Raw genomic sequence first — 26,948 nt, 5'->3', positions numbered from 1 at the left:
CTGGTTACCCAGAAACATCATCACATAACACAAGCAATGAATACATAGGTTAGGAGATCTGCTCGCTAAGGCGCAAAAATGCTAATGTTCACATTGCATAATTCTCAGGTGTCTGTGTCTAAGAGGTCACTTTGTTTTCTCATTCCGATCTTTGATTGGGAGGAGTCATTTAAAGGGACAAGGGGTCTTCTGTGTCTACAGTCCTAAAGGGTCCTACACTCGTCCACCGTCTCCATTGGACAGAGCCACAGCGAGTCTGAGAGCGGGCCGCTGCAGCCCCACCTGTGGTGGCGGTGGGGGGGTGGTTTCCAGAGGCTGGTGTTTACCTGTAGACATGCTCTCTCCAGGAGACAGTCCATCCAGGAGGCCCTGCTCCAGAGGCTGAGGGACTGGAGCCAGGGGCGGGGGCGCTGGGGGCGGCTGAGGAGGGGGCAGGCTCGGTCTCTGTCTAGGTTTAGGGGCAGGCCGCGACTTGGTGAGTGTCCCAGAGAGGGAGGGCGGAGATGATAGCGAGTGGGTTGGCCCGAGTGGAGTCTGCCCAGGGGAGGACGGCGGTACTTGCCCTGGAGGACAGGTCAGTCCGTATGGGGAAGGGGTGCTGGGAGGTGTAGGGGACAGGCTTACAGGTGATGGCTGACCTGTGGACTGGTCAGACATCCCTCCAGACTGGGCGTAAGGGACCTTTGGAGGCACAGGGGCCAACTTCTTGGAACCTAAAATCACAGAGAGCATTTTCATTACTTTGAATATATCAATACAAAACATTTTTAGGTTTTGAGAGCCAGCGAGAGCTCACAGCAAGAGAGGTAGTAACCTTTGCGCAGGGCGTGAGGGCTGTGCTCAGTTGAGTGGGGGGACTGGCTGCTGCTCTGAGGGCTGCAGCTAGGGGGCACTGTTGGACTTGCCACCTGGATGCCTTTGTGCCCAATCACAGGGGAAAGCTCTTTACTCTTGAGCGAACTGCAAAGTAGGCAGATATTATTATGTGAACCAGAATGCAAACAGCAAATCAGTAAAAAAAAAAAAAAAAATAGAAAGAAACTGGACTGTCTGCTTTATGTCACTTCAACACCAAAACACTCATAACCACCATCATCACCATCACTTGTAACAGATAAATTAGACTCATACCAGAATTAAAAATGGGTTCTGAAAATCACAATATATGAAGAACAAAAACACAACTAACAGTTAAAACTTGACAGTCATAAGACTACGGAGATGTTTAAAGTAAATAATGTTAGAAGTTCAAGAAAGCCTCAAAAATAGTTGTTATAATCGTGCAAAGCTGCAACATTTTCCAAATATTTACACTATGTATAACATGAAAAAGCAAGGGAAACTGATTTTTCTTTTCACTTTTACCTACTAAATACACTGACATGCAGTACCTTATTGAAATAAACAGAGTAGTCAAATTTGTGTAGACCTGTAAATCACTGTAGATATATGTGTCTTATTAAAAACGACATAAATACAAATTTCTTGACTTTTTGAGATTTAATGATTTTATTTATTTTCTTGGTTAGATGTATTATTATTACTCTTTCTTAAAAAATAGCTATATTTAGATTAAATTTGTTTTATTTTTCAAAAGTGTGCTGACTGTAAGTAAGTGGAGGTTTGCGGTCCTATTGACTAATAAAAGCAAAAAACAAAAGCGGACAATAGGAGACATATACTTTGTGTTGAACCTACAACACAGAGACATTCAGAGGGCCAAGAATGGCCTAATTAAAGCACAAATTATAAGAAAAATTTGTGGTTAAAAAAAGTCTCATTAACTCCCTCAGTGATTGGAGGTTAAATGCAAATTTGCAGCCTTCATTCGAGACTTTCTTAAAACTGTAGTTGGAAGGGTTGATACAGCATCAAATTCAAATAATTTTATTATTATTACATTTGGCTTGATTGTAGTTTTATTTCAGGCTAGAAATCAATGGCATCTCATTAATGTTTCAGTTTTTTCTGCAGTGTGTTGCAGATTTAACACACAGATTAGGATACATACTAACAAACGGAATAAAGTTGATCAGGGAAGTTGTGAAATATTTTAAGTCTGTATCTAGTGTCAAAACAAATGAAATAATGATCCAATCTGTACCCGTAGTAGTTTTTTTTTGCCACCCTCATGCTTTCACCTGTTCTGTGTGCTGTACTCTTCAGTCAGACAGATGTCCATATAAAAACAACGAGCTGTGCAGAGAAAAGCTAAAATGATAGTCATCAGATTTTATGTTTAAAGCAAACCACTACATTTAAAAAGCTGAAAAATGACCTTTCTCAAAGTTTTTTAAGCAGGCAATTAACTTGAAGCATTATGAGGCAAAATATCAATAAGTCATATCAACATAAAGGATAAATATGTTATGTTATCACTACAGCAAACTTCAACCTGTGAATAATTTTAGCAGGAATAAGACATGCGCTTACAGAAGAGGAAAATATGTGGAGTCACATATTCATGAAAAAGTCCTAGTAAAACCATTGAAATATCAGTTGTTCTTATTGTAGCATTTAAAACATCAGGTTTCAGATTACCATATTAGAATAAATAACATATTAGAATAAATAACAAAGCTAGTTTAAGTAATTTAAAAAAAGGACTGAGGGCTAATTATTCATGTGCACATTTATTTCAAATAAGTTTAAAGCTCTTGAGTTTTTAAGTAGTTGGCCTGCAGAGGCATTGATTTTAATGTCACCTCTGTAGAGGCAAACTGCAGTTCTTACACAACTTAGATTAGTATCACCAGTAAAAACAAACAAATAAATAAATAAATAATAATAATAATAATAATAATAATAATAATAATAATAATAATAATAATAATAATAATAATAATAATAATAATAATAATCTGTGAAATATTCAATTACCCAGGAGAAATTGTGCTGAAGAACTGGCTTTGGAACCCCCTGATATAAATTAAATTAGGCTTTTTTTCTGTGTTGAGTTTGTGTTTCAGCTAAATTTCTAACCGCAGCAGATCTCCACCTCGCTCGGACATTGGTGAGATTTTTGTTATTTGAGTTTTACCGAGGAGTTGTGTGTCACAAGCAGGAATGTGATTGGGATGACAAAGTTTAGTCTGGTTGACTCACATTCTCCTTTCTTTGTGTAAGAAAAACCAGCAAAACAACAAGTTAGGAAAAAGGCCAAAGTCAACATTAGACTACAAATTAGGAGCTTTGCTGAAACATGCTTTTGCTCAGGCATCTAAAGCTCAGTTAAAAGGTTTAACAATACTTAAAAAAATGCTTTGAATGAGCTGGTTAAAAAAACAACAACAAAAAAAACCACTGTAGACTTCAAAATTAAAACAACCAAATATCATTTGAACAGTTCTGGTTGGAGAGACATCCCACTTCAAAACACTTTTCCAGACAACCTGAACGAACCAGAAGTCAACTGAAAGGGGAGGGGTGAAAAAGCAAAAAGCAAAATCTGAGCCAGCGAGCTAGAAGAGAAAACCAGCTGGCGCTCTGTGATGCACCCACAGTGGCCACAGGAGTGTTGTATTTACCTAGTCAGCCTGGGGGGTCCTCTCTCTCGGGCACATGGACAGGCAGCCCACGGCGGGGGTGGGGGAGCGGACGAAGGGAGGCTAGGGAGGTTGCTGTGACTTTGGTCATGGCGGGTTAGTAGCAGGGGGGTTTTGACATAGAGTGGAGAAGCGTTAGTGTCGAGCGGAGGGGCTTGTGACAAGTCACCTGGCGGGCTGTACTTGGGGAAGTGCAGACAGCTAGGTTTGGGGTTTGAATTGATGTCGAGTGACGAGGAGGAGGAAGAAGAAGAGGAGGAAGGGGGCGGGGCGGGAGGAGTGAAGCCAGACCAGCGCACTGGGGGTGGTGGCGAGCCAGGGGGCTGGGACTCGGGACCTGGTGCCACAGGACGAGCGCAAGGTGGGGGTTTGGGATAAAAGTGGTGGGGGACGGAGTGGCACGAGGAGGAAGGGTAAGGAGGGGGCGGCCGGTCCTCCCCAGGGGTTGGGTGGGCAAAAGAGGTGTCTGGCCGATTGAGCGACACGTTCTCTGAGCTGTAGACATTAAGAGAATAGACAGCACAAATAAAACAGCTCCAGAGGTTGAACAGGGAATCGCAGTGGAGAAATAAAGAATAATAAAGCTGCTGCCATGATTCGGTGTTAGTTGGTCTGTTGCTCAAACACGGTGTAAAAAAAAATAGAAGAAAAAAAAAAAAGCATTTTAGGCAAAGGTTATGGCACCAGCCTTCGGACACAGCCAGCCCAGTTCAAAGTGCAAATACAAAGACAAGCACAAAGAAAAAGCAGAAAAAAGAATGTTTTATTGGCAAAGGAAAAGAATACAGCGTGTAACACTTCCTCTGTGATCACCTTGTGTCTGCACACTGCAGAGAGCTCTGAGGATCTTTCTCTGTGAGGAAAAAGCGTTCATCCGCAGCTTACAATATTATCAAGCGGATCTCCTCACTGCTAGAAATGGAAACCGGAATTCGCAATATATGACTTGTTTGCATCCCGGGTCCTGCAGTCAGCCCAGGGCAGTGTGAAACAGACACAAAACCCTTTCAATGGCTGAAAGAGCCGCGGGAAATGAGGATAAAAGCAAGCCAAACCAGAAGCCAAATTATCTCGTCTGCCACATGGGCTGGAAAAATGACTGAGGGTTGATTATTCATGTGCTTGAAGGTGATAATGAAAACCCAGAAATGTTGAAATCAGTGTGTCAAAACAGAAAAAAAATAAATAAATGAACTGCAAGCTAAAAAGCCAAAGCATTACTGACAGACAGGATATTTTAGCATGCTTGCAAGGACCAAAAGAAATTGAAGCTTAACGCCAGATCCAAATTCACCACAGAATTTGGACAAAATAAAAAGAGTGAAAAAGTTACACAGTCACGAATACATGACAAAGAAGTGAAGTGAACACTCAATGCAGAGAGAGAGAAACAGAACGGAATTAGACCGAGACATCGTGGATACGTTGCAAATTAATGAAAAAATGGGTGACACATCTTCTCATCTGAGAATGCTCATGGTGATGATGGTGGTGAAAGTAAGAATGACCTGCTGTGAATACGTGAGCAACATAGGGGACAGCGTCGCTGCGGCGACTTACCAAACCCTTTCTCCAAGCGGCGGCGTGGCGGAGGGCGAGGTGGCGAGCTCGCCGGGTTGCTCGGGGATGAGCGTGTCAGCGGGGGAGCTGGGTCCTTGCATGCCAGGAGGGGTGGAAGAAGTCTTGCGCGTCAGCGTGGAGGAACCCTTGCGAGACACCCAGGAGGTATCCATCACTCTGACGCCCATGCTGGTGAGAAACGCGAGAGTCACGTACGTCGGTGGAAACATTAAGATGAATTTAGCTGGGACAGGGAGGGAGGGAAAGAAGTGGGAACAACGGAATGATACAGTACCTTTGTATCTTCCTAATGCTGCGTTAGTAGGGGAGATAAGAGGCAAAAGGGATATGAGGTCATAAGTGATGCAGATACGGTTCACAGTACAAGAGTAGAAGATGAGACACTCTGGCCGTGGTCAGGGAGAAGGGAAGTTCGGAGGTGAGAGGAGGATCACGGCAACAACTGACTCCTGTGGAGAATCCAGCTCATTTTCATACATATTCATGACTTGAAATGAACTAAAACGAATCCTAGCTGCCTTTCAGTAACCTGTATCTGTTACTGCTTTACTAACTTGGTTTCTTATTTCTCATCATTTTTCTCTTTGTACTGGCGGAGTGAATGAGTCAGGCCAGGTGACGCACTAGCCAGACTGTGAGGGAGGAGCTTGGTGTGGGAGGACATGAAGATAAGTCAAGGAAAATATTTCCCTGAAAAAAAAAAAAAAAGAAATAACTAGCAGCCCTCCATCAGCAGCTTGTTGCTATAGAGACGATGATACTAAGGCAATTCAGACCCCCGTTGTTGATGAATCCTGAGAACATGGGGGTGTATTTCTATGTAGGAGAATGATAAGTGGGCAGATACCAGGATGCTCACCTCTCTTGTCACATGTGGAGGTTTCAGACACATGAGGCACAAAATGTATATTTTCTTAATGTTTTCTGAACATTTCCCCACTTAGGCACATCTATTCAAGCTCAGATGCATGAGACGAGACGAGGATAAGAAGAAAGGGAGAAAGAGAGAGAGAGCAAGCAAAGCGGGCGGGAGAAAAGCAGCATTTGCCATCATACCCATCTTTCTTGTAAAACTCCAGCATCATGTTGTCAGTGGCGACACTCAGTGGGCGTCGGTTCTGGTCGTGCTGCTGCTGCTTGCGTTCCGACTGGTCCATGTCCGGCGAGGGCATGGAGCTGTAGTTGGAGTTGTGGTTGGTGTGAATCGGGCTCCCGTAGCAGCCTGTCAGATTGAACTCGATCTCTGCGGCGGAGGCACACACACACACACACACACACACACACACACACACACACACCCACACACACACACACACACACACGCACGCACACACGCACACACGCACACACACACACACATCAGCAAACTGTAACGCAGTGCCATCTGAAAGGGTTTCAATCCAAACACATTCTCTTGAGATTTTATGTCGTAGACTAACACATAGTAGTATGTGATCGTAAAGCAGAAAGAAAAGGGATCTGTGACGTTCAAATTGTTTTGACCAAAAGAGATCTAAAAAGCTGGATATATTCAGACGCGGCTGAGTTGATACTCAAAATCCACTTTTTGCAGTTACAGCTGCAAGTCTTTTGAGTTATGTCTCTGTCAGGTTTGAACACACCTTATTCCTGCAAAACAGGATTTAGAATTTTGATGTGGCCTTTGACTGGGCCACTGTAACACACCTGTACCAGTATGTTTAGGCTTGTTGTCCTTTTGGAGGTTGTTTCAGTCAGTTTTTCAGTCAACAATTGATTTTTTTCAAGCCTCTCTTTCAAAAAAGACCTGATTTATATAGACTGCATGACTAATAGATGTCCGGTTAACACATTCTGCCACATCAGTCTTTTGGCTGTTTCTCAACAATTTTCTCCTTGCCAGGCTTGTTAGTTTAGGTAAGTAGCCATGTTATGGTTTCCATTTGTTTCTTGGTCTTCAAGATGTTCAGTATTGGCCAGAAGATTCTGCAAGAAACTTTTTAGGCCTTCACATAACAAAAGTATTTATACTCAGATTAAACTGCACAGAGGCGCTATTTACTAATTTGTTCACTTCTGAAAGTAACTGGCTGTACCTGATTGTACTTGGAGTTATCAGTAAAGGCAGAATACATTTACACAACTTTTTGATTCATGTCATGCATCATTTCTCTTTCATATCTAGATGAGTCCAATACATCCATACATAGACTTTTATTTATCAAAGCTACAGAAGATATAGATGACTTTTTGTATTATAAATACAGTATTGAAATTAATGTAATGCGTTGTAAACATAAAGAAAAAATGGGGTTGCACTGTGAATTGTCTAAATAAGAGTTTCTTCAGATGTGGTGTCTGATCTAGAAATACTGATCTAATACACAGAAGCAAAGAGGGCAATAAAATAAGGAAGTATCTTCACCAAAGTGATTTGATAACCCAGTATAGTTGCATAGCTACAAACTATGTTTCCTAGCCTCATTCTAATGGTCCCTCCTCTATGTATTAATGTAATTCTGACCTCCAGGGAAGAACCAGTCGGCATGCTGAATAATCGGCTCAATGATGCCAACAATCTGCAGAGAAACAGTGGTCATCATCTCTGTCATGTTCCTAGAAAGAAGAAACATAGCGTTTTGTTTACGCGCAAATCAGACCCAACATTTGGTAAATCAATAATGCAGCAGGAATACATACGGTTCTGTTTGAGTCCACAGCAAGTTAGGTCCGAGGACAATGGCCATGTTACCTGGAGTCATTTTGTTCGAGTCCTGATATTCACTCAGCTTGGCTAAAAATTTTATAAGATATCTGCAGGATTTGACAGAAAAGTCCAAAGTCAAAGTGACATACTTTTTCAATTCTTAAGAAATCAGTTTTTTTTTTTCTCATTTGTAAAAAACAAAGAACAAAGTCATCCTAGTCATGTTATTGGTAAGGCACCTTACAATCATTATAATTACATGTAGGAAAAAATACAACAGTTCTTCTCTTCAGGTTGTCAATACTGAAACAGACTGATTATACTATCTCCTTCTAAACCTGCTTTTAAGAAAGGAATACATTTAGAAAGTCAGAAAGAATTTTAGGGGAGATTTATACACACTCACTTGTATTATGGACAGCATAACAAAACCATTCAATCTGCTAAAAAAGGACAAAACAGCTCACCTGAAATTGTTCAGGTTGTCTGTGGGGAGTTTTTCACATACTGCCATTAAGGCTTGTAGTCTCTTGTCCATATCTTGAATGCTGTGGAAATATTAATTACAAAAATACAATTCAAATTTTTTTTTTTGGTTCCACATTTATTAAATGTCATCACTCTTCATGAAGACTTTGGGACTACTTTTTAGTCATCATAGCCAATGGCATAATCCAAGAAATGTTTTTTTAACGAGAGAAAATCAACTTACTTGGAGGCCTGAATCCATTCATCATAAAGTTCAGTGGTCATTAGTGGCTCTGGGAGTTCACGGAGGTATGATTTCAGGGCCCCTGCGGAAGTAAAAAATGGAAAAAAGGGAAAAAATTGGTCAGCTCTCTCAGAGGGTGGAGGGATGTTTTCTTTTTTTTTTTCTTTCTTTCAAGAGCTTGTGAGGCTATGCCCCATATTCCCTCCCCTCCAGCGGGCCCTTGTAGTTAGTACAGCTGCCAGATTCAGCTCGTTCAACACAGCTTTCATGTGTTCATATGTTTAAAAGTCAGCGTTATCTGGTCAGGATTATGGCGAGTCTTTAAACAGCTTCTTTTAGCACTTTGAAAAAGTTCTAATAATTCTTTAATATTTCCTTTTTTCTCACTTCACAACCATTCCAGTATATTTTATTGAGGTTTAATAATTATTTCAGCACAGAGCAGTGCATAGCAGGGAAGAAGTGACTGAACTCTGTGAATGACCATGAGTAGGCAGGTCTGCAGTTGAGTCATGCTGTTGTTATGTTTAGTAGTTGATGTTCAAAGTTTTTTCTGATGTGTTTAAAGTTCTCTACAACTTTTCCCTGATCTGCCTCATGTGTTTGTTGGTATTTATTATGGTGTGCTTGCTAATGTTCCCCAAATACATTTCTGAGGCCTTCACAGAACATGGAAAGATTCCTGAAGGCAATTGACTTTATTTAATTTGCGGGAATCAGATTAAAGGGGGTTGAACGTGCACTTTGTTTTTTTTTTCAAATTTAGGAAGCTTAAAAAAGTACCTTTAGATTTGTGGTAGTTAAAGTTTGGCTACAAACAATTTTCTTTCTCAGCACCTTATGTCCAAAACCCACGAGGATCTAAACTGAAAAAAAAATCTTTTTCCACATGAAAATCTTTGTATTTTATTCCAAAGTACTTTGAATATGTGTGTGGGTGATGTTCACCTGCGATGGCGTGCGGGTCAGAGGAATACTCCTGGACGTCAAGAACTCCGCAGTCCAGCGAAGCTTTCAGCTTTTTCAGCTTGGAGGCAGATGGAGCCACTCTGAAGAGGCCCTGCAGACGACACACCGGGGGAATTGCATTAACATGACATGAATAAATACCACCCGTAAGCTCACAAGACTGCAAGGTGTGAGTTAACTGAACAAATGTTGCTCAAGGTGCATAATTTAAACCCTTTAAATGTAATCCTAGAGCTGTATGCATTTGGGCTCATTTTGCATGCAGCAAACAAAATACAACTAAATTCACACCCACAAGGTGCAAGTTTTGCATGAGTGTGTGGGCGTGTTTGTGCTGCACCTCCTCTTCCATGCCACATTCTAACAGCATGGTGACGCAGGCCTCAATGGGAAATGCAATCTCTCTCCCACTAATATTCAGGTGCTCCTCCAGAGACTTGCCAAATGATGGCTTCTCCACCCACGCCTCTGCAACACACAAAGCAAAAACACAGATGCGAGACGACGTAAGTTGCAAAATATGCCGTGTTCACAAAGAACATTTTCCAAAAGATAAAATCTAAAAATGTGAACTGTATATGCAAATTAATCCAGTCTTGCGTTGTGTTTAAGCCAGTGTGCTTTAATTACTACAGTGTATAATTACTGCTAAATTATGGAATCGTTTGACATCTCAGAGAAATTAAGCTCTCTTTTTATATGCTGCCGTTATATAGCTTCAGGTGCAGAAACAGAACGGAGCTCTTACTCAGACACCTCTGCGCTCTGTGGATGACTCACCTTGGTGAGCTTTAATCTGGGGCAGGACACTGTGAAGAATTTCTAATGACTTCCTGTGATACTCTGCCTGTGTTTCTATTAGCTAGAGAGGGGTGAAAGGGAAAAGGCAATCACAACACGCAGAAATGCATATGTAGTACGCTTGATCTTTATTTATTTATTTATTTATTTTTTTACATTTTCTCATGCAAAACAACAACTTTTTATATATTTTACTGGGATTTTATGTGATAGACCACATAATCAGATCAGATTTAAATGAAACTTGTTTGGCCTGCATGCAAAACATATGCAATACACATCATTGAGGAACTTCTTTTTTCTTCAACTGCATAATTATGCACGATTTTGTTTTCGTCCCTCTGAAATCCCAGCAGAATACATTATAGCTTTAATGAGATAAATTGTGCAATAGATCATGATGGATAAACATTCTCTAATAATCTCATTAAAAGACCTACTTGCTTATATGTGTGACTTTGAGTAAAAGGGGGGAAAAAAAATCAGTAGCTTAAAAATGTGATGTGATTTACTTACTGTCTGGAAGTAGTTTGCATAGTCTATTTCTTTGGCCACAAAATTGTACATATCTGCCGACAGCTGATCCTAAAAATTAAAGTGGAGAATTAAAGATCCCGTCAGCGTGGTCCATTTATGTCTAATGTGCTCACAACATTTATAAATCAGAGAGGAAAAGACACCAAGGAGGACATGATTAATGATTTGCTCTGTCTGGTGACTCACTCTACAAATCTCCATCCTATTGGCTGTTTCCTCCATCTCCTCTCTGAGGGACTCGGACTTGGCGCCGGGCTGCATTGTGCTTGGATGGCTGGATGACTTAGATGACTGCTGATATCTGCGGTGGGAAAAAAAACAAAACAAAAACAGAACCACTGCTCTGGATATGTCGTTTCTCCGGCACATTTTTTACCATGAGTGTTAAATTAACAGGAGCGGATTGCAGCCTGGGATTTAAACATAAACGCCTTTCACCTTGTTCGCGCTGAGTCCATGTCCAAAACAAGTTTAGCTAAGTGCTTTCTCTGCTTCTGGATGTTGGGAATATCCACCTACAGATGAAAACACCAGTATTTGCGATGTAAGGGACGAGAAATAAAGCGCATAAGGCTGAACGTTTGTTTTAGTTTCACCTCTGCAAGAACATAAAGAGGCTCCACCACATCTCTTTCTATTTGGAGCTCAAACTGCAGAAGCTCCTGGGCCAGCTTGTCTTCTGTGTCCCCACACAACTTCAGCATCTTTCTGTTACATGGCAACCAAGAGAATGCACGATCAATGACATAGAAAACGTTAATCAAGAAAGAAGGAAAGAAAATAAATTGGTAATTAAAGAGGACTGTGTGCGTTACCCCAGGAGAGAGTCATCCCCCAGCACCGCCGCTCCCTCCTCCATGCACTGTGCCAAGATTGTGAGCGGAAGCTTTTTCTGACGGCAGAGAGAGAGAGATAACGTTACGAAGAGATCATCCTCAGTCACCGTGCAGTTTTCCATCACCGTCACAGAGGCGGGCACTCACAGAAGGTGACTTGACAGATTTCTTCTCGGTGTCAGTGCCCTGCTGACCCTGCAGGCAGGCGGTCAATTTCTTGTGAGTGCTATGTGTCACCTGTTTGACCAGATCCAGACGCTTCTCCACCTGCACACAGGTGGCCACACGCAGGAAGCAGCTGAGTGCTAATGTCTGCGCGAGGACGCAACGCTGTTCTCACAGCTACACACGTCTGTCACCTCTCTGCAAGCTTAACAATTCATCAGGAATTTACATTTCAGATCGGCATCATAATAACTGCCTCGGGGTATTAAAACTTTCTAAGACATAATCACTAAATGTTATGTCATGCCACTACTACAGTTTAAAATTTAAATGAGGTGTGCCAGAAATGTCTCTTGCTACATGTAGTACTGCAGCACTTCCATTATAAATAATGCTGTCTAGCTGACTGAAAAATAAATCCTATATATATATATATATTTTTTATTCAGTAACAAGTAATTATGAATATTTCTAATTACAAAAATCATTGACTCTAGAGGGCAGTGAAGGAGAATTGTTGACAAAGTACTGGGAGATATATAAAATATCCAGAATTAAACAAGACGTCAAACAATAATGAATAAAACAGAAATAAAACACACACACACACACACGCACACACCCACACACACACACACACACACACACACCCATTAATAAAATGAATTATGAAGTATCTGTAAACAAAATTGCCCTTCAAAAAATATAAATCGACACAATGTAAATGCAATTAATTGATTAATCACTTATAAGGACAGGCTTAAGCAACAGTGGAAATGGAAAACTGTCCCCACTCTCAGCAGATATACTAATAAACTAGCTAACATTGCTTTGCTTTACTCCCACTGTTACTTTATAAAGAGCAAAACTGTAGCGTTGTCAACTCTCACTCTTCTGGAGTGAGACTTGAGCTTTTCTTATATTTCTCACTTCCTCACTCTGTTGAGATAAATCACACAACAAATAATAAAGGTGCAAACACTCAAAAGCAAACCACTCTTCTCCACACCACAAGAAAATATGAAGCATAAAATAAAGTTAGTAGTTTTCAAGTGATTATTACCTAACTAGATGATTTTACTTTGATATTTAGTCAGGTTATCTGCTTGAATATAGGAGCTGCAGTCAGCGACTTTCCAACTAAAACAGTGCTAAGGGTGGGGCTCCTTTATTTTCAAGCTATATATCCTTACAGCTGCAGTAAGCTTTCGGTTAAAGTGTACTACCTCCCTTTTTTCAGCCAGCTAATTGGCAGTGCACAGCAAAATGTGGGAAAGTGCTGTATTATCTGGCGCTCTGTGAAAATATCGCAAACTCCAGTTAATCCAGCGCTTTCCCTGCAGTTTGTTAAAAAGGCCTTAAAACATTCAAAATGTATGAGGGAATTTTTTTTTTTTACCAATTTGGAAACCATAATTTTAACAGGCTTGTTCCATCTTGACACTGGCATCTGTCCTATGCCTCATACACACTAAATGAAAACAGCTTGAACACTGAGTCCTTAATATGAGGTTACTGATTTCAGTCCAGTTCATGCTTTTAGCCACGTTTTCTAACACAAACACATCTTTACTGCAGCTCACCTGTAGAAGATCTTCACTCAGCACCTCGGTTTTTTCTGCCCTGTATGGATTAAAGTTTGAAACAAAGTTTGAATATCCAGGCTCATTTTAGCACATTTTAACTTAAAGCTGAACTGTTAAATGCATACAGACATGACAAAGACTTTAACATTCCATGATATTTATTTTTAGAGCAGCATCTTTGGCTCTATTTCGTCGTTATGTCTTCACATGTCCCAACATGGATTAACCAATTAACCTTCTGAACATCACCCATGTGGGAGTTGCTGCAAAATGGGTCACCCGCTTACCCCGCACCTGTACGAAAGCGTGCGTTTATGTGGCTGCCTCTCAGAGTCATGATGTCAAATGCCGTTTAACAACAGCTTATTAAAGCCACTGATTCAATATGCCACTTCCTACTGAGGTGCTCTGCATCCCACTGTGACTCCCGCAGGCGGGGGGCTCGACTCAAGCCCGTAAGTGAGGGCAGAGCTGTGATGTTGATGAGGATGATAAAGCCACTCAGTCAGAGAAGTGAGCGAGGTCATTAGCTTAAGAACAAGCAAACCAGTGGAAGTCAGAAATAAATGCTCTGTTCAGGCAGCTTGTGTTTGATAACTGCAGCCATTTAGCGGTTAAGGTGTTTTCAATAGAAACCTTTAATTTGATTTAGTGGAATGAGGAAAATAAGTTGAATTCTGTTCCAGAATATATTTTTATAGCAAATTAGTTGTCTAACCCTACCCAATCAGAGAGAACTCTGTTGAGAAATTACTGTTAAGAGAGAAAAAAAAAAGAAAAGACGGCTTCAGGCTTACAGGAGCCTGCAGAACATCTGAACGAACCACACCTGTGTACCCCCAGAATCCAGTAAGAATACTCTTTCTGCCCTTCAACTTCCTGTCTGCACAGCCCCTTCCTGCAATTGTGCCTGAACCATGCAAATCTCAGCAGCAAATAACGAATGAGAATTTGTGTTTAGCAAAAGAATGGGCAAGACCTCAGTTTGTTCGTCTAATATCCATCAACATAAAATCAGTAACTTGGATCTGAAATACTCTTTTCGTGTTCAATGTAAGTTTGCTAAATGCACACCTTGGCACTTGAGAAGCTGCTGTTTGTTGTTGACTTATATTTTTATTCTAGTATATTTAAACAATCTTGCTGACAAGTCAGAACTGCGCCTCAATGATCTCATTTATTAATATACTCTCTGGACCAAGATGTGAATATGGAGCCATGAGAACTGGGTCACACCAAGTGCCAGTCCTTCTCTAGCTGACCACTCCACTCTCTGAACTGCGAGTGAAAAATACAGGAAATGCTTTCATGAATGCCTAGGAAATATGTAGATTGATTGGATATCACTGCAGTCATGACAAAAGAAGACAGTTTGTTGGACTAAGAAAGCATGTGAAAGCTACTAGGAACTGCTTAGGCACCTTTCACATGGACTAAGACAGCAACATGATGTTAAAGATCAGCTGGAAAATTGGAGGACTAAGCAGAGTTTTGGCGCTATCCTCTAATGGACACATCGTGATGTATACCATCATGCCCACACTGGGTTAGTGGGATTCTATGCCGCTTAATTTCTGTGCAACTTTTAGCACCGCTGTGTGCGTTTGGCTCTTCTGCCACTGCAACGGAATAAGTCTCACCAAGAAACTGAAATTAAAATCCCAGTCTCCAAAGACAAAAACAGAAACAGAAAAGTCAAGCTTAGGTCCCTTTTTTATATCAATCAGCATGCTGTGCTGTTTACCAAGTAAAGTTTTCAGCAGAGTAGAAGCGCACACACCTCCAAATTGCATAGAGGCTGGATGTTGGAATATTGAGAGAAGTTATTTGGATTTTCTAAACACTAAGAGAAGTTGCTAGTAGAAATACAAATTGTGTTTGTCATGCTGTCCTAGAGAAGCAATAGTATCCCATTTAGCAAAGGGGTGAGAAAGAAGGAAACTCATTACACATGAATCAGCAGTGATTCATGTGGTTTATGATAGAAATAATAGAAAAACTATTCATTACAAAAAAAGAAATATAATAACCAAAATGAGTGTGGGCAACAGAGGTTCAGTGAGATCAGCTCAGAGATAAAGAAGCATTTTATATTTTCTTCAAAAATCAGTCCTTCAGACTCCATTTGCCAAGATAAAAGCACATAACAGCATTTTGCGTCTGTAAACAAACCCTCCACCTGCATCCTCATGGGCTGCTGATAAGATGAAATAAATACAGTTCTCACAATGTTTCCCCCTCCACCGTAAGACTGAAATTGATGATGAAGAAGTAAAAAAAAAAAAAAAACGTATCATTATCCATAGCAAAATTATTATGACTGTGAAGAACATTAAGTATCATCCTCATACGATTGCCAAAAGGGAAAACTTTGGTGGTTGGTAGGGAATTGCTTGCCTACACACTGACAAGTCTTTTTTTGTTGTGACCACATCATGTTGTGTTAGAATCCATGTTTTATCTGGTGTAAATGGGGCTTAACTTGTTAAGGTTTGTGACAATCTTTTCTTAGAAAACACATATACATGTGCAAACTGAAGGAGTAAGGAAACTATCAGGAAGATTTTTACACTAAAAACCAAGTGAGTGACATTTAAAGAGTAAATATCTCCGACATCACGGTGGAAATAAAAAAGATAGGAACCTATCTTCAAAGAGAAAATTGTCTCATTTCGCGTTTGTTGTCAGACGATGGCATTTCCTCTTCAGAAGACAAAACTGTTTTTTTGTTTTTTTTTTTTTTTTATCGGCCCTTGAGGACACAGATGAAAAGCAGGACCAGCCCCTCACTGGACAACTGGACATGCCTGCTTGGTACTAAAGATCCTGATATCAAGCTAAAGCCTGGGGGAGAAGGCTGAGGTGAGGAGTGATTTTTCTCTCAGCAAACAGTGTGCAGATTGAGCCCTGGGAGGAAAAGTAAACACGTGGGAGAGTTGGCAGCCATGTGGGTGGTGTACTCATGGAGAGGGAGGAAGACGCTGCCAGGTTTATGCCAACCATCTGCCACAGTGCAGGCATTCCTTTACCTAAAGCTTCTGATGATTCAGAACGAGCAGGAACACAAAGATGTGCGCGGGCAACTTTGAATATAAAGATATGCACTTTAGAGGATAGAAATTCACCTTCAGTTCACAGACATAAGTCATTCTACTAAGCTCTAACATACTGCCATATACTTCTCATGTTAAATTAAAGGAAGAATCATTAAATTAGCACCAAAAAATTACTGTCTGCATCACTTTAAATATCATAGATGCCATCTCGGGAGACAAAATTAACAAAATTACTATAAGAAATATCTGAATGGTTTAAGGAAATCTGGGCTACAGTGGTATTGTTTGGGGAGAAATGCAGTTCACTCCGCATCTGGGACATTCCAGTAGGTTGAAGCCAAAGAGTCCGTCAAGTACACAGCTGACCATTTCAGTTGCACATTCCCCATAAAACATAACTTATATAATAAATATTTCTATCTTGAGACATGTTAATGTTGGACAGCTGCATCTCCTGCCCCTCAGCACAGTGCATGGTTACAAAAGCCTGCATAATCCATGTGAACGTGGACAAAATGTGAACAAAATAACTTCTGTGCTAGCAAACATATTGCATCAAAAGAAAGCCAACTGTCTGCTGTTGGAGATCCGAGGGTCCTCCGAACTAAAAGCAAAGCGGGTGTGCGCTAGCTTGCTGCTACAGCTAAAAAAGCCGCTCAGTGCGAGGGGCGGGGGGTTATAGATGCGCGGCCCCCGTGCCGCTTGGGGAGGGTAGAGCGGCAGAATGGTGGCCCTGGGCCTCAGCAGGGCACCACACAGCCTGGAGCGCTGGCATGAGATCCACATGAGGTCGTGCATTCACACAGGCAAACTCACAGCATGTTCTGTGCTTCAAAATGCTCTCGAAATATTTCTCCATTCAATGTTATTTGTTTTCAGAAGTGCACTGTCGTGCCTCTAGAGGCTCGCCTGGGTTTCTCCCATATGAGGAAAGCAGAGGGGGGGCCCAATGTGATATGAGGTTACTAAAACAGAGGAACCCACTTACTGTAGTTGTCCAGCAAAGTAGGTCACAGTTCTGTCAAGTATGCAAGAATAAATGTGGGAGAAGGTAACACACACACACACACACACACACACACACACACACACACACACACACACACACACACACACACACACACACACACACACACACACACACACACACACACACACACACACACACACACACGCGCATATAGGCAAAATGCACATATGTCCGGAGAGAAAGTGAAAGAGCAAGAGAGCCTGCAGCCTTTTGTCATGTTTCACTGGAAACACAATCAGTGACTTATCCCTAATATCTTTACTCATGGTAAATAATTTCAAAATGTTCTCTGCATTGAGACCTCATTGTATTTGTATGCATTCCAAAATCCCACACCTCCCATGCAAATGATGTCAAATATTCGTTAGAGAGGCCGAAGGAAACGAGCAAAACAAAACAAAAATGTGAATAAAATCAAAATGCACACCATAAAGAAAAATTTCTTTTGATTTTCTTGTTGTATTTCTGCAAATCTCTTCACAGCTTTGAAATTTTAACATGTAAGCTGGCAGGCAAATGTGATGAAACACATAACTCCAAATGAGGGTTTCTAGGCAACCAGACCAAAAAAAAAGTTGCAATCACTGTATTGGCACAAGGAGAGCGAATCTTTTAGATCCTATTTTTTTTCTATAATAAATAAAATAAAAAATGGCAAACAAGAACACCCGGCATGGAAGTAAAGAGGTAAACAAAACAGGAACTTTATTGGCGGATTAATGCTTCCTGTTTTCAGGAGACTGGCACTGCTGAATGGAAGGAAGTGGGCATGCTTGACAGGGAGTCTCTCGTCTGGTTAGGAGTTTCTTTCTAACAAGAATGACGCTTTAGTCCACATTTATTATTTTTAGTTTCTTTCTTTTTTTATTGAACGTTATAAGACAGTTTTTGAATACTTTTAGTGTTTAAAAAAATAACATAAATATCAAAAAAACATTTAAAAAAATTAAACATCAAAAATTGAGCTTGATGCCCCAAATTGGCAATCTGTGCATCTCTGTATCAACATCATAACAAAGTTTGGCCATCTCAGTAGTTCAGTTCCAACCGTGAAACTTCAATATTACACAGCTTCAATATTTCCAGATGTTTATATCTCTTAATTTTGACAAACATAGCTTACAGAAAATTAAAACATTGCATAAGACCATGTAAAAGAGACTTTTGTGACTGAAATGGTATGTTATGACCCATGCAGGTATAGGGAATACTGTAGTCTTTATAGTCGTCGACAACTTCAGCAAGGACAATGAGTCAAAAAAGGTCACTGCTAAAGAGCTGGCTGTTCACCGACTCTTGTATTCAACAATAATAAATAGAAAATTGAGTGGAAGGAAAAAGTGTGGTACAAACACTTTAATGACCATGGTATCCTTCAGCTACTCTTGCCCGATAAAAACCCACCATAGAGAATCTGTGGAGTATTTTTAAGCGGAAAATGAGCATTACTTGTGCTAACAATGCAGACACACTCAAGGCTGCAATTAAACAACCTGGGTTTTCTTAACACGTCTTCAGTGGCAGATGACCCTGTGACTTGTTGACAGTAATTTCTGCAAAAATAGACCTGGTCAAGTATTTGGTGCCTATTCTTCACAGTACATGGACTTTCGTTTAATGTTATGCTGTTTTGCTTCCACTGGTTTTTAAAACCCACCAAAAAGGATTGAGGTTGACCACCGTTACAGCAGGGGCTCCATCAGAGACCAGGTTTTTTTTAGTTTTTTTTTTAGAGAGAAATAGCAGCGTTCAAATGGAGAAACTGGGCTTCTGTCTGATATTACATCATCTTGCTTTTGTTGGCCAAAATGCCTGGCCCCTTCACAAAGGCTCTTTATCATCGCCATTATGCTGTCCCTGAAAGGCACAGAGAGTTAGCAACATGGATCCTACTGTATATGTCATCACCTAATTACTCAATGCATTAGCAGCAACAACTTTGCCAATAAGACAGAATGTCGTGTAATTATTTTTTGTTAATGTTGCAGGCTTATAAAACAACAAGACACCCAACAGTTAGTCATGGTTTCAGCTGGAAAGTCTAGAGAAGTCGACTCTGGACACACAGTGAAAACAATTGCTTCATGGGAACTCAACAAGAAGCCTTTTGCATCTCACCTGTAAATTGACATATTTGTTTTCCAGTATGAATCTCTTTCAAATTGGAGAGAAAGATGCCAACAAGCTGTTGTTTACAGATAGAAAAAAAAATCTGAGACATATTTTAGGTAACATTTGTTCAAGCTATTCCTTCTCTTCCTGTGACCCTATATTTCAGATTTTCTGCATGCCACTCTTCCATCTTTCAGAGCCAGCGTACAAGCTGTTCTGTAATGCATTCCCATAATGTGTCAGACCAGAAAAGGAAACCTAGAGCGAGACAACGCAGCAGAGAAAGAACATCTACTGCCCACAAAGAGCTGCCATTTTCTGATAATTGGATTGTGGAGTGCTGAGCTATTCAGGCCTACCCCTAAAGGCACAAGTAGAAAGAATGCATTACCACAGTGTTATGGTGAACGTCGTACAGGTGCAGGGTAAAGATAAGCAGGGTGAGAATGCTGGAGTGTTTTTGACTCATACTTAAGTCTGTCTCATATTAGGTCTCAACCACAAAAATGGTGTTAACAAAAAAAAACATGTAATGTTGTAAATGTGTGAATACTTATGATTGACAGACTTCAGGATTCCACTACGTCCTGCAGCGAATGGAGAAATGTAACTTTTAAGGCTTTTCAACCTGCCTGATACTGTAGCATATGTAATATGATCCCCAGCTCTCAGACACCATATGAACCACACATTTGTACCACTTGACCACACAGCTGACATTGCTTCTCTGCTTCACTTAAACATCCCACAACCCTGTGCTGCTTCAATATCACTACCACATTCCCAAACATAACACCAAATGGCCAACTCCCTCCACTCTCTCCCCCGAAACACGTATACAAACAGCAACCAGATGCAAATATTGGTTGTTAACTTTGTCCATGGGACCAATACCAATATCACTTTGAGTCTAGAAAGTAGATTTGTTGCCTAGATGTCATTATTTGTGATCAATAATGCAATAAAGGACACTTGTCTAAACTACAGCGTCTCAGACGGACAACAAAGTCAACCAAGTTACCAAAAACTGCCCATTTGATGCCTGATGAGGTGTCTGATCTTATATAACAACTACATTTTCCAATAGTTTGCAATAATCCATGTGTTTTTAAATAGAGGATACAAATATCTCTATTGTTTCCATGACCAATGACTATCTTCCTTCAAATGTTTAAAACTGAGAATTGGACTGAACAGTTTATGGACATTTTTCATGTTTTCAGTCATCCTACTTGACTGAAAACATGAAAATATAATTCTATTTTAATGTCAGAAAAAAAAACAGTCTCTTTATATATTTTGCATCAATATGTGTTTTTAACTAAGTTGAAAAAACAAAACAAAACAAAAAACATATCCTACCATGCTGTTGTGGACCTAAATAGGACTGTGAGAGGGCAGCAGCAAAATAGGTCAAGACAAATGGAGGGTAAGAGCTGAGCTGTCTGAACCAGTGTAATGCAATGCTTGTTCAGTCTGCATGCATGAGGACATAATAAATTCAATGTCTTCCATAGACAGTTTTATGAGAAACCGCAAAAAAGCAAAATGAAAACAGTTATTTCCTTTCACTTCGACACTATCTAGTCCTGTCTGGTCTCTTTCACAGTACAATATAATGTTCATTTAAATTGTGAGGTGTGCCTGACAGATCACTCTTCACTGGAAAGTTGTGTTTTGCAGAGGTAATTGGTCCAACTGATGATAACAGGAATCTCACCCACTGCAGCAGAAGCAGCAGCAGCAGGTTTAGAGAGTCAGAGTACTGCTGACACAGCACACCTGAACACCAACCCACTCCACTAGATGGAGACCTTTTCTGTCTGCGATATATGAGACAGAAGGAAGTAAAGGCAGAAAGATGTGCCCCGACAGGGGTGGCTCTTCATGTTATGATCTCATAGGTAGAAGCAAATAGGTCGATATCGACACATACTTAACAAATCCATGAATATTAATGTTTGAAAGCTATTTTGGAGATTAATATTCTTGTCTAGAAAGCATACAATTGCCCCCTGAGTTGGATGAAAAGACAGCGAGAACTGTGCATCTATGCTAGCTGCTCCACAGAGACTGCTGGAGTTCAGGAGGGTCAGAAGCTCAAACCAGCGGAGCAATCGTGACACAGTTTGGAGAAGGCTGAAGTCTGAGTCAGCAGAGGAGGGCAAGATAAAAAATCATTAAATTGCTCTTGTGATTTGCTAATTCATGTTCATCTTGCTTTGCTCGTGGATTTCAAATGATGACGGAAAAGCTAAAACATAAAACATCCAGTCATTTCTGGAGAGCATAAAAATATAAAGAAACCTTCTAGAAAATGAGCAGAAGGACAGCAGAGCTCTAGCATCATGTGGCTATTTGAGGTGTGAAAGCTTACATTAAAAATGCCTGATTAATCTGCAAATGCTCATTTTTGCCCACCCACTGAATCCACACTTACAGTGTACCGCACGTGGGTGCAGGGGCACGTTACCCGTGCATGCATGTGCAGAATTAAACTCCATTAAAGCTGCTTCAACCTGAAACTCCATCCATGCACACAAACCTTTTGGATAACATACTGATGAATAAAAAAAATACGCATAATGATTAAACTTACGTACTGCAAACATACACAGGAATAATAAATTTACTTTAATACACTGTCCCCTAGGTGCACTTAATTTTCAATGCATTAGATGTCAAAGCTTTCATCATAAATTACTGTTCTTGTCAATATTAAAGAGAACAGTAGGTTCTTTTGTTCTACTGTCGCATTAAAATGTCAATTTCATGTTCATTTACAGATTTATTACTACATGCTGGGGGGCCTTTCTCAGGTACGCTCATGCTTTCATTTTCAAACAGACATGTCTCAGACTTTAAGTTGATGTAGTGTTTCTTGTCAAATCTTGGATTAACCTTGATACTTTTATCTTTGAGCCAAAGGGGGAAAAAAGTTATATCAAACGCTTACTTCACACCGACATGTTAACATTCTGGGAAAATTGATACATCGCGTTATGCTGGTTTAAATTGCCTTGCAACGATGGAGAAAGTAACGCAATACCACTGCTCAGTAAATGGTGCCTTGTAAAAAGCTTTTATTCCCCTGAACTTTTCCCCATTCTGTCACAAATATAGCATTATTTTGTGGCTTTTAAATTATAGACCAAAGCTAAAGTAAACAAATGTGAAGTGGGAGAAAAAGGATACATATTTTCTAGATTTCCTTTGACATATTAAAATATGAAGAATAGATACATATCCATTGCCTCCATGTCTTATGTAATTAGGATAATTAATTTATTTTCATCTTGGTACAAATACAGCTGCTGTTTCAGAGCCCCAAAGCTTTACAGAGAACATTAGAGAGAAAACAGTCTCCTAGAAACTAAGAAACACACTGGACAGTGTAGGTGTAAAGTTGTGGAGAAGTTTTAAACAGGGCTAGATGGGAAGACAGTATCTGAAGGTTTGAACATTTGAGCTTTCGGAACAGCTGCAGACCTGCCAGGACAAGGTTGTGTACCTAACATGACAGGCTGGGTGAGGGGGATCAATCAGAGAAGGGGCCAACAGGCCGATGGTAGCTCTGGAGGAGCTGCAGCGATCCAAAGTTAAAGCGTGAGAATCTTTTTAAAGGACAAATATCAACATTGCATTCCACCATACTGGCATAAAGATGAAGTAAAAAGTCACGATAAAATGTAACATGACAAAATGCAAAAAAAATGTTCAAGGAGAGTCAATACTTTTGCAGTTGAATATAACTTTGCTATTTGCAAACAAATATAGAGAATGAATTTAAGAAAAGTGTCCTTTTTGGTCATGTCAAGATCCTAAAACCAGCCTGACCACCTATACTTACCAAGCACACACTGAGTGGTGCATAAACCCTTAGACTGCAGCGAGCAAAATCAAACCAAAGGCTGATTAATAAAGATAGCACAAACTGCCTTGCAAGGTGTGCCCCCTCCTCCGGAGAGCCTTTCACTCAAACAACCTTGTAGTAATAATGACCCAACCTTCTGGTCCTAATCCCCTTGTGCTGAGCAGAAAACACCTTCTGGCCTAGTGCTGCTTGACAAGCTGCTCTCCCTGCGCGCAGGGGAAAGGGGAGGGAGGCGATAAGCTCAGTGGACCTGTGCAAAAGGTCACAACACATCCATTCCTGAAGACAGTAGGGAGTTTCAGAGACACCTACATGTCCTCATGGGCAGTCTTTAGAACTTAATGTGCTAAATGAACAAAATGGAACATGGATCTTCTAACGGAGCATTAAGCATTAGAAAAGGTGTTGCCCACGTCTACCAGAGCAGATGATCCACGCTTAGGTGTTTCCCTCCTCACAGCTGATTTTGCTGCGTAAAGGCAACATTGCGCCTTTTCTCCATCCTCCCCCCCACCCCCACTTCCTTCACGTCGCAGCCCTCACCCCATCCATCGGAATCACGTCCACCTATTGACAGGTTCGGTGACAGGCAGAATCTTTAAGCACAGCATAATCCCCTCAATATGATTTTCGCAACGATTCAGAGTTGACGCCTTGCTTTTAGGATCGGGGATGTGTCGGTGAGGCTGACTGCGCTCCTGCGATTGTCTATTTTTAATGTCTTTCCGTGGGCAGGTTGGAGCTACTGGGGCAATGCGCCTACACGCTGCCTATGCAGTAGCATACACCGTTGGACATTACGCATAGCAACACTGGTGTTGTTTTGAACACGGGGTTTACTTTTGCACCTCACAATCAGTAATCAATTATCCACAAGCGGGCTGCATAAGTGCACGCATACAATAATTACATCCTATTTGCCTGGATTTTATTAAAATCCTAACGGGGCCAAAAAGAGGAGGGGGGGTGGTCTCTTTTCAATTTCACTTGGCCCGGCGACAATAGCGCACTGAGAGGCTTTGCTTACCTTCCCACCGTTTGGTTGGCGAGCTGTCGCATTCGATTGAACTGTTTCTTCATCTTGTATTTTCTGCGTTAACACCTATGTGAGGGAATATTCCGCATTATTTCTCTCAGCGCGTCGGTCCGTCCTCCAAAGAGGCGCAGCACAAAATCCTCTCTTCCATATCTTCCGTCCGTCATTGCAAACAGCCGAGCGCGAAATCGGACGCCACGGTTACATCTTTTTAGATGATATATTTATATATCTATATTTCCACCCCACATCAATATTTGCCCTGCTGCCTGCGCAGGGATGCTGGAGCAATTCACGGTGGGCACACACACACATAGGCTGAGGGCGATAGCAGTGACAAGAAGCGGCTGCGCAGCAATGCCTTATGGGAAATGTAGTAAGAAGTCTCTCCAAATGAGCTGCCCCTCCAATCGATCGGTATATAGCATAGTTCAGTTTTTAAAACATTTGCATGATTATATATCTATTAGGTACTTTTGAAATCTAAAATAAAACAACAAGTTCACAAATGTTAAACCACTGTAAATACATAATGAAGTTGATATATTTGCTGTGGTTTTATCATTTAATCCAATGTTGGAAGTAGTTTTATTAGCTTATATCTTTAAAAAATAAGGGTTGTATTACCAAAAAGCGTTTTTATTTTCACAGAACCTGGATAGCAGCCCCATCTAGTGGCATTTACTTGCTAATGCAGACGCTCAGAATAAAACTTTTTTCAGCTGATCGGTTGTGAATTGTACTGAAGATAGTATGTTTTAAAATATTGTTAGAGCGACTGATACATCGTTCTAACAATGAGACGCTGTGTGTCAACGAAATTTATTAAGAAAAATAAATGTTAAGGGAAAAAAAGTTGACCCAATGTTAATTTTAGAGCTTTTAAAAATTCCTTAATTTAATTTAATTTAATTTAATTTAATTTAATTTAATTTAATTTAATTTAATTTAATTTAATTTAATTTAATTTAATTTAATATTTGGAGCATTTTTGTACGCGGCTTTTCTGCAAACTGTCCAGAAGAGGGCAGTCGTCTTTTTTTTAAAAACCCCCCACACAAAACTCAGCACTACAACGAAAATCTTCAATGTCAGTGACAAAGAATCGCGGGAACTTTCTTACTATTTAATACATCTTTAACATCTAGAATATTATTCATATGACAAGTCACACTGACCTTCTGGGGTAATTTTACCTTATGACAAGAAAAGCAAACAAGGAAAAAAATATTTGTATCTGTGTCTGTGTTGTTAATGCAAATATCTGTGAAAATGTCAATCAAAACATCAATCACTTCAAAATGTCATAACAAAACTGCAACTGATTTCATCACATATCAGTTTTTGTATATAATTTACTTGCATTGCCATAAAATGCTTCTTTCTATAATGTTAATCACCGTTTCAAGTTATTTATATACCCACTTTCAAGGTGAACGCTAATGACTATTACCCTATCTGTATTATTAGAAGAGCTGGAATCAGGATGTTACAAGAAATGTTTTGGTCATGCCTATTTAACACAATGTGCTGCTGTCTGAACTGTGATCAGGACAGAGGACTTGCAAACCCAAATCAGACTCAATACCCTCTAGGTCAGTGTCATGAGGTCATAATGGACCAACAGGTGGGCTGCACACTGAAGCCATAAGGTTTCAGGGGCCTCCGGGGGGGTAAATGATACAGAGCAATGACTGTTTCTGCCCTCATTAATCTCCCAAAGCTGGAAATTGAGAGGGGCAAGGGAAACCTTCAGCCTTGATCTCAACCTCTGGACCCTGTCAGATCATTTGTTTTCATTAGTCCCCACTCAGATGAACTGGCCAGTCCCAGTTAAGGCACCCACCCTGCCCCCTTAAGTAGGGAGGATTTCTGCAAATATCTCTTGGAGGCTTCTTCACCCAAACCCGACCTCTGAAACTTATAGCTCCAGTCCAGACTGTCGCAATGGACACTTCTAAATCATTAAAGGGGTGAGCCTTGTCCATGCTCTGCAGCATCAATTGTTTGCCTTTTGGTAGGAAGACAGCAAATACTTAAGTTAGTTAAGTTACGTTAAGTCATGCTAAAAGACAATGTTGACTTGCATTTTAGCACAGCAGTTGGAGCAAAGCTCTGATGTTCATAAGCTGTTTGCCCCACGCTACTACAAAATAGGATTGCATCACGGGTCTGTTTGTTTTTGACACTAGCTTGAATGACTGTGTTCCTTGTTCTCTAATGCTTCTTCGCTGAGGAGCTGGGGGCTAATTGGATTCCAATTTGCCTAATGAAGCCCAGGTCATAGCCTCTTCCAGTGACCCTTGGCTACTACCGATATGACATATGGGTTACGGCTGTCGGTCACTGTCCCCAGCCTGTGACCCATATGTTTTTCCTGGCTTTTCTTTACAACAACATGTAGCTCTCTAGTTTGTTTGGT

General features: G+C 40.6%; 1 protein-coding gene across 3 annotated transcripts in view; it reads right to left on the bottom strand.

Annotated features, from left to right (window-relative positions):
• Positions 1-24,867, bottom strand: part of arhgap44a (Rho GTPase activating protein 44a) — a 31,140-nt gene extending 6,273 nt beyond the window's left edge. For 2 of the 3 annotated variants that reach the window (XM_008416135.3, XM_008416138.3), the window contains exons 1-21: positions 24,518-24,867; positions 13,416-13,455; positions 11,815-11,934; positions 11,647-11,723; positions 11,428-11,539; positions 11,270-11,346; positions 11,018-11,132; positions 10,811-10,879; positions 10,274-10,355; positions 9,834-9,961; positions 9,473-9,584; positions 8,525-8,606; positions 8,280-8,360; positions 7,806-7,919; positions 7,630-7,721; positions 6,183-6,369; positions 5,401-5,418; positions 5,106-5,294; positions 3,528-4,040; positions 815-960; positions 327-713 (exon numbers count right to left, since the gene is read on the bottom strand). In XM_008416135.3, coding sequence (XP_008414357.1) covers positions 327-713; positions 815-960; positions 3,528-4,040; positions 5,106-5,294; positions 5,401-5,418; positions 6,183-6,369; positions 7,630-7,721; positions 7,806-7,919; positions 8,280-8,360; positions 8,525-8,606; positions 9,473-9,584; positions 9,834-9,961; positions 10,274-10,355; positions 10,811-10,879; positions 11,018-11,132; positions 11,270-11,346; positions 11,428-11,539; positions 11,647-11,723; positions 11,815-11,934; positions 13,416-13,455; positions 24,518-24,570 — 2,794 coding nt within the window. In that variant the 5' untranslated portion in view covers positions 24,571-24,867. The remainder of the gene's footprint in view (positions 1-326; positions 714-814; positions 961-3,527; positions 4,041-5,105; positions 5,295-5,400; positions 5,419-6,182; positions 6,370-7,629; positions 7,722-7,805; positions 7,920-8,279; positions 8,361-8,524; positions 8,607-9,472; positions 9,585-9,833; positions 9,962-10,273; positions 10,356-10,810; positions 10,880-11,017; positions 11,133-11,269; positions 11,347-11,427; positions 11,540-11,646; positions 11,724-11,814; positions 11,935-13,415; positions 13,456-24,517) is intronic. The other variant, XM_008416140.3, reaches the window with a different exon arrangement.
• Positions 24,868-26,948: the final 2,081 nt, after the last annotated feature.

The sequence above is a fragment of the Poecilia reticulata genome, chromosome 8 (assembly GCF_904066995.2).
Source record: "Poecilia reticulata chromosome 8, P_reticulata-male-v2, whole genome shotgun sequence".
Classification (NCBI taxonomy): domain Eukaryota; kingdom Metazoa; phylum Chordata; class Actinopteri; order Cyprinodontiformes; family Poeciliidae; genus Poecilia; species Poecilia reticulata.
This window is presented reverse-complemented; position numbering and strand designations above follow the sequence as displayed.